The sequence below is a fragment of the Coregonus clupeaformis genome, chromosome 20 (assembly GCF_020615455.1).
Source record: "Coregonus clupeaformis isolate EN_2021a chromosome 20, ASM2061545v1, whole genome shotgun sequence".
Lineage (NCBI taxonomy): Eukaryota > Metazoa > Chordata > Actinopteri > Salmoniformes > Salmonidae > Coregonus > Coregonus clupeaformis.
The window spans coordinates 21,113,224-21,126,391 of NC_059211.1; the positions used below are offsets into that span (position 1 = coordinate 21,113,224).

At 46.6% G+C, this 13,168-nt stretch overlaps 1 protein-coding gene across 3 annotated transcripts in view; it reads left to right on the top strand.

Annotated features, from left to right (window-relative positions):
* The window catches only part of gtpbp3 (GTP binding protein 3, mitochondrial), a 37,019-nt gene extending 24,135 nt beyond the window's left edge, over nt 1-12,884 (top strand). For all 3 annotated transcript variants that reach the window (XM_041840554.2, XM_041840552.2, XM_041840553.2), the window contains 2 exons: nt 11,486-11,800; nt 12,259-12,884. In XM_041840554.2, coding sequence (XP_041696488.1) covers nt 11,486-11,800; nt 12,259-12,490 — 547 coding nt within the window. In that variant the 3' untranslated portion in view covers nt 12,491-12,884. The remainder of the gene's footprint in view (nt 1-11,485; nt 11,801-12,258) is intronic.
* The last annotated feature ends 284 nt before the right edge of the window (nt 12,885-13,168 follow it).

Sequence of the window (13,168 nt, forward strand, 5' to 3'; positions counted from 1 at the left end):
AAGCATTATGGTCAAAATGCACATTTCATTTCAAGTAATTGAATATCTTTGATATGTAGTTCACCTAAAATGAATACACTAATTCTTATCTTAAGTGACCTTCAGGACTAGGATTTGGAAAGACATTAAACAATACGATATGGGGCAGTATTGGGTGTCTCTTCCTGTGAATTGTGACTTCTGTACAGAACAAAGTCTAGTGTTGTCTACATTGTATGGGAAAGACGAACAAAATGAACAAGATACTTGAAAATCCTTGAAAACAAAGAAAGGAAGAAATAATTCAAGGCTTTCCCCATACGTTGTATTTTGGCTCCAGTTCCTCAGTGTAAAGAGGATATAAATACCAGACGTAAACACACTCAGGAGGTGGGAGGATGTGCCACCATGCACATTTGCATAATAATATTTACCATACAGAGGGTGAGGCACGCACACACACACACACACACACAAACAAACACACGCGGTAAGTGACAGGGTCAAATACATACATAGCTGAGCACTCCATCCTGACGGCTGCTTCCATTGTTTACACCAGGGAAGAATAGCAGCAGCAGAAATGTATATACCTCTCCCTGAGTACACACACCCCCACCCCCACCCCCCACAGACTTGGCCAGGCTGACAAGAGAGGCGGGAGAGGGGAGAGTTGGCCCGGTAGGAAGTGCAGGCAGTTCTTGTGCTTAAGGGGACTTTCTGTATGTCTGTCAGGGGATCCAGGGCTCATGACCTGGGGAAGGGCAGGAAGGAGGTAGTCAGAATAAGCATCCTGCTGCTGCTGCTGGTCCCTGGGGAGGGGGGTGTCCCTGGGGAGGGGGGTGTCCCTGGGGAGGGGGTGTCCCTGGGGAGGGGGGTGTCCCTGGGGAGGGGGGTGTCCCTGGGGGGGGGGGGTGTCCCTGGGGAGGGGGGGTGTCCCTGGGGAGGGGGGTGTCCCTGGGGAGGGGGGGTGTCCCTGGGGAGGGGGGGTGTCCCCACAGAGATACAGTTAATTATGTGACTGTCTCTAGATTCCCTACCTATGCTTTTCTGTTTCAACCAAAATGGACAATGCTATACAATTCTATTATATTCTGGGGAATTATAAGATGGCGCTGCAGTGGATAGCAACACATTTATGGGCTCCTGACCAATTCTGCTATTTTGCTGTGTTTTTTTACACTGATTGTAACTTTTTTTTTTAACATAATGTCTCCGCCATCATTTCCTATGACCTTCTGGAGATCAGAACAGTGATCACTAACCTCGATTTGGATGACAATGTGTACTTCAACGAGTCGGCAGCTCTGGACGTTCTGCTCTGGACCAGGCCCTGATCCCCGGGCCTCGAAAGAAGAAGCGACGGCGCAAGAGAGGCAGACGAGCCGGCATCCTGACGAGACTACGTTGGCGTGCAAATAAACCGCCTCTACCCTACGTTCTGTTGCCGAACCTACAGTCACTAGAGATCAAACTGGACGAGCTCTGTTCGAGACTATCCTATCAACGGGACCTGAAGAACTGTAATATCCTATGTTTCACAGAGTCGTGGCTGAACAAGGACATGGATAATATACATCTTGTTGGCTTTTCCATGCATCGTCAAAACCGGTCAGCAGCATCAGGTAAGATTGGGGGGGGGGGGGTTGTGTCTCTGTTAAGAAAAGCTGGTGCGTGATCTCTAATGTTAAGGAAGTCTCAAGTTTTTGCTCGCCTGAGTTAGAAATAGCTTATGATAAGCTGCAGGCCATACTATTGACTATTTTTCGTAACTGTCTATTTACCACCACAAACCGATGCTGGCACTACGACCTGTATAGGGCCATAAGCAAACACACTTCTCGTGGCCGGTGATTTTAATGCAGGGAAACTTAAATCCTTTTTACCTCATTTTTACCAACATGTCACCTGTGCAACTAGAGGCGACAAAACTGTACTTTACTCCACACACAGAAAACCTTTACTCCACACACAGAAAACCTTTACTCCACACACAGAAAACCTTTACTCCACACACAGAAAACCTTTACTCCACACACAGAAAACCTTTACTCCACACACACAAAACCTTTACTCCACACACAGAAAACCTTTACTCCACACACAGAAAACCTTTACTCCACACACAGAAAACCTTTACTCCACACACAGAAAACCTTTACTCCACACACAGAAAACCTTTACTCCACACACAGAAAACCTTTACTCTACACACAGAAAACCTTTATTCCACACACAGAAAACCTTTACTCCACACACAGAAAACCTTTACTCCACACACAGAAAACATTTACTCCACACACAGAAAACCTTTACTCCACACACAGAAAACCTTTACTCCACACACAGAAAACCTTTACTCCACACACAGAAAACATTTACTCCACACACAGAAAACCTTTCTGTGTAAGGTAGGGTCGTCATGTTGTAGAGCATGAACCTGCAGGATCGGGTCACCGCTTTGATGTTAGCGGAGAACGACAGGGTGTTGTCCAGGGTCACGCCAAGGTTCTTTGCACTCTGGGAGGAGGACACAATGGAGTTGTCAACCGTGATGGCGAGATCATGGAGCGGGCAGTCCTTCCCCGGGAGGAAGAGCAGCTCCGTCTTGCCGAGGTTCAGCTTGAGGTGGTGATCCGACATCCACACTGATATGTCTGCCAGACATGCAGAGATGTGATTCGCCACCTGGTTATCAGAAGGGGGAAAGGAGAAGATTCATTGTGTGTCGTCTGCGGGGGGCCAGTATGAAAAATAAAAATAATGTATGCACTCACTAACTGTAAGTCGCTCTGGATAAGAGCGTTTGCTAAATGACTAAAAATGTAAATGTCTGCGTAGCAATGATAGGAGAGGCCATGTGAGGATATGACAGAGCCAAGTGACTTGGTGTATAGAGAGAATAGAAGAGGGCCTAGAACTGAGCCCTGGGGGACACTAGTGGTGAGAGCACATGGTGCGGAGACAGATTCTCGCCACGCCACCTGGTAGGAGCGACCTGTCAGGTAGGACGCAATCCAAGAGTGAGCAGCGCCGGAGATACCATTGAGGAATTTACTACATCAGCCACCGGCTTAATTAATTACGGGACTAAGATTGAATCCTACTACACCGGATCTGATGTACCAGTGCTTGCAAACTATCATGAATTACAAAGGGAAACCCACCCGCGAACCGTCCAGTGACGCGAGCCTACCAGACAAGCTAAATGCCTTCTATGCGCGCTTCGAGGCATGCAACACTGAACCATGCATGAGAGCAATAGTTGTTCTGGACGACTGTGTGATCTCGCGCTCTGTACCCGATGTGAGTAAGACCTTTAGACAGGTTAGCATTCACAAGGCCGCAGGGCCAGACGGATTACCAGGACGCGTACTCAGAGCATGCGCTGACCAGCTGGCAAGTGTCTTTACTGACATATTCAACCTCTCCCTGACCCAGTCTGTAATACCTAAATGTTTCAAGTAGACCACCATAGTGCCCAAGAAAGCCAAGGTAACCTGTCTAAATGACTATCGCCCCATGGCACTCACATCTCTAGCCATGAAATGCTTTGACAGGCTGGTCATGGTTCACATCAACACCATCATCCCAGACACCATGGACTCACTCCAATTTCGCATTCCGCCCCAACAGATCCACAGATGACGCAATCTCTATTGCACCTCACACTGTCCTCTCCCACCTGGACAAGAGAAACACCTATGTGAGAATGCTGTTCATTGATTACAGCTCAGCATTCAACACCATAGTGCCCTCCAAGCTCATCACTAAGCTCAGGACCCTGGGACTGAACACCTCCCTCCCTCTACAACTGGATCCTGGACTTCCTGACGGGCCGCCCCCAGGTGGTGAGAGTAGGTAAAAACACATCCATTACATTGACCCTCAACACGGGGGCCCCTCGGGTGCGTGCTTAGTCTCCTGCTGTACTCCCTGTTCACCCACGACTGCATGGCCGCGCATGACTCCCAACACCATCATTAAGTTTGCTGACAACACGACGGTGGTAGGCCTGCCTGATCACCAACGACTATGACACAGCCTATAGGGAGGAGGTCAGTGACCTGGTGTTGTGGTGCCAGTACCACAACCTCTCCCTGAACGTCAGCAAGAGAAAGGAGCTGATGGTGGACTACAGGAAACGGAGGGCCGAGCACGCCCCCCATCCACATCGACAGGGCTGTAGTGGAGTGGGTCGAGAGCTTCAAGTTCCTCAGTGTCTACATCATTAAGGAATTAACATGGTCCACGCACACCAACACAGTCGTGAAGAGGGCACGACAACACCTCCTCCCCCTCAGGAGGCTGAAAAGATTTGGCATGGGCCCTCAGATCCTTAAAAAGTTCTACAGCTGCACCATCAAGAGCATCTTTACTGGCAGCTTGGTATGGCAACTGCTTGGCATCTGACCGTAAGGCGCAACAGAGGGTAGTGCTTACAGCCCAATACATCACTGGGGTCAAGCTTCCTGCCATCCAGGACCTCTAAACTAGGCAGTGTCAGAGGAAGGACCAAAAACTTGTCAAAGACTCCAATCACCCAAGTCATAGACTGTTCTCTCTGCTACCGCACGCCAAGCAGTACTGATGCACCTGGAATCAACAGGACCCTGAACAGCTTCTACCCCCAAGCCATAAGACTGCTAAATAGTTCACAAAATAGCTACCTGGGCTACCTGCATTGACCCTTTTTGCACTAACTCTTTTGACTCAAACAGTAGCAGCAGTGTATTCAAAATGTATCTATCCTGTCACTCTACCCCTACCTACACTATATATGCAAAATATGTGGATACCCCTTCAAATTAGTGTATTCGGCTATTTCAGCCACACCCGTAGCGAACAGGTGTATAAAATTGAGCACACAGCCATGCAATCTCCATAGACAAACATTGGCAGTGGAATGGCCTTACTGAAGAGTTCAGTGACTTTCAACGTGGCACCGTCATAGGATGCCACCTTTCAAACAATTAGTTCGTTAAATTTCTGCCCTGCTAGAACTACCCCGGTCAACTATAAGTGCTGTTATTGTGAAGTGGAACAGTCTAGGAGCAACAACGGCTCAGCCACGTAGTGGTAGGCCACACAAGCTCACAGAACGGGACCGCTGAAGCTCGTAGTGCGTAAAAATCGTCTGTCCTCGGTTGCAACACTCACTACCAAGTTCCAAACTGCCCCTGGAAGCAACGTCAGCACAAGAACTGTTCGTCTGGGAGCTTCATTACATTTGTTTCCATGGCTGAGCTGCCACGCCTAAGATCACCATGCGCAAAGCCAAGTGTCGGCTGGAGTGGTGTAAAGCTCGCCGCTATTGGACTCTGGAGCAGTGGAAACGCGTTCTCTGGAGTGATGAATCACGCTTCAATGTCTGGCAGTCCGATGGACGAATCTGGGTTTGGCAGATGCCAGGAGAACGTTACCTGCCCCAATGCATAGTGCCAACTGTACAGTTTGGTGGAGGAGGAATAATGGTCTGGGGCTGTTTTTCATGGTTTGGGCTAGGCCCCTTAGTTCTAGTGAAGGGAGATCTTAACTCTACAGCATACAATGACATTCTAAACGATTCTGTGCTTCCAACTTTGTGGCAACAGTTTGAGGAAGGCCCTTTCCTGTTTCAGCATGACAATGCTCCCATGCACAAAGCGAGGTCCATCCATAAATGGTTTGTCAAGATCGGTTTGGAAGAACTTGACTGGCCTGCACAGAGCCCTGACCTCAACTTCATCGAACACCTTTGGGATGAATTGGAACGCCGACTGCGAGCCAGGCCTAATCGTCCAACATCAGTGCCCGACCTCACTAATGCTTTTGTGGCTGAATGGAAGCGCAGCAATGTTCCAACATCTAGTGGAAAGCCTTCCCAGAAGATTGGAGGCTGTTATAGCATCAAAGGGGGAACCAATTCCATATTAATGTCCATGATTTTGGAATGATATGTTTGACGAGCAGGTGTCCACATACTTTTGGTCATGTAGTGAATATGTACATATATACCTCAATTACCTTGTACCCCTGCACATTGACTCAGTACTGGTACCCTGTGTATATAGCCAAGTTATTGTTACTCATTACGTATTTATTATTTGTGTTATTTTTTAAATATTATTTCTCTTGTTGGGAAGGGCCTGTAAGTAAGCATTTCACTGTTACATGCTGACCACACCGCTCGCGTTACATGCGCGAGCGTTGCAAAATAAATGTATACATACATGTTATTCAATCATTGCATTCACACGGCTCACGTGCGTCAACGAGCGACTGCATAGCCAGGCGCTAAAATAGAACTTGGTTCTATTTGTGACACTTGACGCGCTGCAAGTCCCACCTCTCCCATCTCCTCATTGGTTTTTAGGAGCATATACCAACGTGGGTGATTGAAAGATGAACTGAGGTCCACACTCCAGTCCAGTTGGTTGAGGTAATGCACCTTAAAGTTAGTTGCCAACCGCCATGTAAAGTCCAAAGAAGAAGAAGACTGAAGGAGGAGAGATTACTAGAAACTGACTCTGTTTACCCTTTTATCTGTGGATTAATTGTCGGAGTAGAGGACCTTGTGCATTTCAGGTAAAATAACAACCCAATGTTTATATTCCAGGACAAATTAGCTAGCATCAGCAAGCTAGCTAGCTAAATTGCCATGCATGTTTAATGCTTTTCGACCTGTCCCCAAATTAATATAGTTGGTTCAGAGTTCGTTTTGATATTTCAACCTGCGTGTCCTGATCGTGTCTGGGTGTGGATGTATAAAATCAATATGCCCGCGAACGCGGACGCATGCGCGCCCGGTCTGGTGTAAATTAGCTAGAAAGATGTGTCGGCATCGAGTAATTGTCTCTGGCCCCCTCCCAGTTAGGGCGAGTGATGAGCTCTACAGCAGAGTCTCACAACTCAATCGCTGGTTGAAAACTGTTTTCTGCTCCTCCCAAAAGATAGAATTTGTAGATAATTGGCCATCTTTCTTGGACTCACACACAAATAGGACCAAGCCTGGCCTGCTGAGGAGTGACGGACTCCGTCCTAGCTGGAGGGGTGCTCTCATCTTATCTACCAACATAGACATGCACCGTGTAGCTCATTTGGTAGAGCATGGCGCTTGCAACGCCAGGGTTGTGGGTTTGATTCCCACGGGGGGCCAGTATGAAAAAAAACAATTATGCACTCACTAACTGGAAGTCGCTTTGGATAAGAACGTCTGCTAAATTACTAAAATGTAAAAAAAATGGTGCAGGCCAGGCAGCAGGCTGTTAGCCAGCCTGCCAACTTAGTGGAGTCTGCCACTAGCACAGTGTAGTCCACTCAGCTATCCCCATTGAGACCGTGTCTGTGCCTCGATATTGGTTGTGCAAAACAAAACATGGCGGTGTTCGCTTTAGCAATCTCACTGGTATAAAGACCTCCTCCATTCCTGTCATTATTGAATGGGACTGTGATATCTCAAAATAGCGCTACCTAATGTTAGATCCCTCACTTCCAAGGCAGTTTTGGTCAATTAACTAATCACTGATCATAATCTTGATGTGATTGGCCTGACTGATACATTTTTTTTTTTTTTCACCTTTATTTAACCAGGTAAACCAGTTGAGAACAAGTTCTCATTTACAACTGCGACCTGGCCAAGATAAAGCAAAGCAGTGCGATAAAAACAACAACACAGAGTTACATATGGGGTAAAACAAAACAAAGTCAAAAATACAACAGAAATAAATATATATACAGTGTGTGCAAATGTAGCAAGTTATGGAGGTAAGGCACATACATGGCTTAAGCCTGATGAATTTACTGTGTTAAATGAGGCCTCTCCTCCTGGTTACACTAGTGACCATATCCCCCGCGCATCCCGCAAAGGTGGAGGTGTTGCTAACATTTACTATAGCAAATGTCAATTTACCCCCCCAAAAATGACTGCGTTTTCATCTTTTGAGCTTCTAGTCATGAAATCTATGCAGCCTACTCAATCACTTTTTATAGCTACTGTTTACAGGCCTCTGGGGCCGTATACAGAATTCCTCACTGAGTTCCCTGAATTCCTATCGGACCTTGTAGTCATGGCAGATAATATTCTAATTTTTGGTGACTTTAATATTCACATGGAAAAGTCCACAGACCCACTCCAAAAGGCTTTCGGAGCCATTATCGACTCAGTGGGTTTTGTCCAACATGTCTCCGGACCTACTCATTGCCCCAGTCATACCCTGGATCTAGTTTTGTCCCGTGGAATAAATATTGTGGATCTAAATGTTTTTCTTCATAACCCTGGACTATCGGACCACCATCTTATTACGTTTGCAATCGCAACAAATAATCTGCTCAGACCCCAACCAAGGATAATCAAAAACCATGCTATAAATTCTCGGACAACCCAAAGATTCCTAGATGCCCTTCCAGACTCCCTCCACCTACCCAAGGACGTTGGAGTACAAAAATCAGTTAACAACCTAACTGAGGATCTAAATCTAACCTTGCGTAATACCCTAGATATAGTCGCACCCCTAAAAACAAAAAACATTTGTCACAAGAAACTAGCTCCCTGGTATACAGAAAATACCTGAGCCCTGAAGCAAGCTTCCAGAAAATTGGAACGGAAATGGCGCTCCACCAAACTGGAAGTCTTCCTACTAGCTTGGAAAGAAAGTACAGTGCATATCGATGAGCCCTCACTGCTGCGCGATCATCCAATTATTCCAACCTTAATTGAGGAGAATAAGAACAATCCTAAATTTATATTTGATACTGTCTCAAAGCTAACTAAAAAGCAGCATTCCTCAAGAGAGGATGCCTTTCACTTCAGCAGTGATGAATTCATGAACTTGTTTGTCGAAAAGATCATGATCATTAGAAAGCAAATTACGGACTCCTCTTTGAATCTGCGTATTTCTCCAAAGCTCAGCTGTCCTGAGTCTGCACCAAACTACCAGGACCTAGGATTAATGGAGACACTCAAGTTTCTTAATCCTATATCTCTTGACACGTTCATGAAAATAGTCATGGCCTCTAAACCTTCAAGCTGTATACTGCACCCTATTCCGACTAAACTACTGAAAGAGCTACTTCCTGTGCTTGGCCCTCCTATGTTGAACATAATAAATTGCTCCCTATCCACTGGATGTGTACCAAACTCACTAAAAGTGGCAGTAATAAAGCCTCTCTTGAAAAAGCCAAACCTTGACCCAGAAAATGTAAAAAAAACTATCGGCCTATATCGAATCTCCCATTCCTCTCAACATTTTTAGAAAAAGCTGTTGTGCAGCAACTCACTGCCTTCTTCAAGACAAATAATGTATACGAAACGCTTCAGTCTGGTTTTAGACCCCATCATAGCACTGAGACTGCACTTGTGAAGGTGGTAAATTACCTTTTAATGGTGTCAGACCATGGCTCTGCATCTGTCCTCGTGCTCCTAGACCTTAGTGCTGCTTTTGACACCATCGATCACCACATTCTTTTGGAGAGATTGGAAATCTTAATTGGTCTACACGGACAAGTTCTTGCCTGGTTTAGATCTTATCTGTCGGAAAGATATCAGTTTGTCTCTGTGGATGGTTTGTCCTCTGACAAATCAAATGTGCGTTTCGGTGTTCCTCAAGGTTCCGTTTTAGGACCACTATTGTTTTCACTATATATTTTACCTCTTGGTGATGTCGTTCGGAAACACTTTTTACTTTTAAACACGGACAAAACAGAGATGCTAGTTCTAGGTCCCAAGAAACAAAGAGATCTTCTGTTGGATCTGACAATTAATCTTGATGGTTGTACAGTCATCTCCAAAAAAACTATGAAGGACCTCTGCGTTATTCTGGACCCTGATTCTCTTTTGACGAACATATCAAGAATATTTCAAGGACAGCTTTTTTTCCATCTTCGTAACATTGCAAAAATCAGAAACTGATGCAGAAAAGCTAATCCATGCTTTTGTCACTTCTAGATTAGACTACTGCAACGCTCTAAATAAACTTCAATTAGTGCTGAACACGGCTGCTAGAATATTGAATAGAACCAAAACATTTGATCATATTACTCCAGTGCTAGCCTCGCTACACTGGCTTCCTGTTAAGGCTAGGGCTGATTTTAAGGTTTTACTGCTAACCTACAAAGCATTACATGGGCTTGCTCCTACCTATCTCTCCGATTTGGTCCTGCCGTAGTTACCTACTCCTATGCTACGGTCACAAGATGCAGGCCTCCTTATTGTCCCTAGAATTTCTAAGCAAACAGCTGGAGGCAGGGCTTTCTCCTATAGAGCTAAATTTTTATGGAATGGTCTGACTTTCCATGTGAGAGACGCAGACTCGGTCTCAATCTTTAAGTCTTTACTGAAGACTCATCTCTTCAGTAGGTCCTATGATTGAGTGTAGTCTGGCCCAGGGGTGCGAAGGTTAATGGAAAGGCACTGGAGCGACAAACCGCCCTTGCTGTCTCTGCCTGGCCGGCTCCCATCTCTCCACTGGGATTCTCTGCCTCTCACCCTATTACAGGGGCTGAGTCACTGGCTTACTAGTGCTCTTCCATGACGTCCCTAGGAGGGGTGCGTCACTTGAGTGGGTTGAGTCACAGACGTGATCTTCCTGTCCGGTTTGTCGCCTCCTCGGGCTCATGCAGTGGAGGAGATCTTAGTGAGCTAACTCAGCCTTGTCTCAGGGTAGTAGGTTGGTGGTCTGTTGATATCCCTCTGGTGGTGTGGGGGCTGTGCTTTGGCAAAGTGGGTGGGGTTATATTCTGCCTGGTTGGCCCTGTCTGGGGGTATCGTCGGACAGGGCCCCCCCCCGTCTCAGCCTGTCTTATCCGGTGTCCTGTTTGAATTTAAGTATGCTCCCTCTAATTCTCTCTCTCTCCCTCTCTCCCTCCCCTCCCGGAGGACCTGAGCCCTAGGACCATGCCTCAGGACTACCTGGCCTGATGACTCCTTGCTGTCCCCAGTCCACCTGATCGTGCTGCTGCCTGCGGCTATGTAACCTTGACCTGTTCACCGGACCTGCTACCTTGTCCCAGACCTGCTGTTTTCAACTCTCTCTCTACCGCACCTGCTATTTCAACCTCTAAATGCCCGGCTATGAAAAGCCAAGTGACATTTACTCCTGATGTACTGACCTGTTGCAACCTCTACAACCACTGTGATTATTATTTGACCCTGCTGGTCATCTATGAATGTTTGAACATCTTGGAGAAAAATCTGGCCTTAATGGCCATGTACTGTTATAATCTCCACCCGGCACAGCCAGAAGGGGACTTGTCACCCCACAGAGCCTGGTTCCTCTCTAGGTTTCTTCCTAGGTTTCTGACTTTCTAGGGAGTTTTTCCTAGCCACCGTGCTTCTACATCTGCATTGCTTGCTGTTTGGGGTTTTAGGCTGGGTTTCTGTATACCACTTTGTGACATCTGCTGATGTAAAAAGGGCTTTATAAATACATTTGATTGATTGATTGATAGTCATCATGTTAGTCTACACCTGTTGTTTACGAAAAATGTGACAAATAACATTTTATTTCATTGTGTTTTTTCCCTTCAGGGTGGAGCAGGCTGATCTGACCCTAGTAGTGGTGGACTCCACCCAGCTACCCCCAGACCCTCAGCTAGCACCAGCCTTCCTCCAGGAGCACCTCAGCACCATGCTTCCCAGCCCTGAGGCGGGCACGGAGGCTGCCTCAAACAGGGTCCTGCTGGTGCTCAACAAGAGTGACCTGGTACCTGAGGAGCAGAGGGAAAGGACAGAGGGAGAGCTGAGAGAGAGCCCGGGTCTCCCTCCTGCATGTTTTCTGTCCTGCTACACCAGTACAGGGCTGGAGGATTTCCTCACTGTGCTGCAGAGCAGGGTCAAGACTCTGTGAGTATGGAGTACAGTTCTGCGTGAATGTTACTGAATGTTTCTAAGGATGTTTTTTTTAATGGTTTTCCTATATATCAGGTACTCACCATGGGCGGAATCCTAACTCTGATTGATAGATTAATTGTGTAATTCATTCTAAATTAAACTTGAGTAACACTTTGATATCGCAAGTAAGTTAGGATTGGTCCCTAAGCTTTTGATAATATCATGACTTGTCATAACATTATCTACCCTGAGCCTACCCGACAGTAAGAATGTTGTTTACACCCCGCTGTATCCTGTGGATATGACGAATAAACTTGGATTAAATTTGATACATCCTGAGTATTTCAAAAAAAGTAACGCTGATAGCAGCTCCCAGACTGAAGATCAAACACCCCATTCTTCTGAAACCTTTGGCAACGCCGGCACACCTACACACACTACATCAGTTATAACACGACTGTCCCATCCAGGTGTGGTGACCCTCTGAGCGGAGCTCCCAGTCTGACCCAGGCCCGTCACAGAGCCCACCTCCAGCAGGGTGTCCAGGCCCTGAACCAGTACCACCACTACAGAGACCAGGACCTGGCCCTGGCCGCAGAGGGGGTCCGCCTTGCCCTCACCCACCTGGGACGCATTACAGGACGGGTCGGAGCCGAGGAGATCCTGGACATCATATTCAGAGACTTCTGCATAGGGAAATAAATGGTTCAACATGGATACATCTAATGCAGAAAGGACACCCTCACACTAGATAATGTACCAGTGTGAAACGCGACAGACTTCAAATGCAGTTATTCTAGCAATAAACCAAAATGTAACTAGTGTACATTTAATTGTGTGTCCTGATCATTTGAACTGGTGCATCTCAACTCTAGCCATAGCCAGACTGAAGAAGTGGAAACATCTTCGCAGATCAGCTGTGACTTTCTACTGAGTCACTGTTTGAGCATCCTCACACTGTGTTTTGTGGGAAAGAAATGGTTTGGTAGGCGATCATCTCTGTGTTCTGTGGGAAAGAAACTGTTTGGTAGACGATCATCTCTGTGCCCTTTGTTCCCCTGTCAATCTGGCCTTGATTAAATATTTATGTTTCCTCGCTGATCTCCTCTTCCCCAGTTTACTCCTTCTCACCCAGGTCTCTGACGACATATGCCCTGCTCTGCCGTGGACACACTGTCTCTCTGTCACATTGTCTCTCTGTCACATTGTCTCTCTGTCACACCGTCTCTCTGTCACATTGTCTCTCTGTCACATTGTCTCTCTGTCACATTGTCTCTGTCACATTGTCTCTCTGTCACATTGTCTCTGTCACACCGTCTCTCTGTCACATTGTCTCTCTGTCACATTGTCTCTCTGTCACACCGTCTCTCTGTCACATTG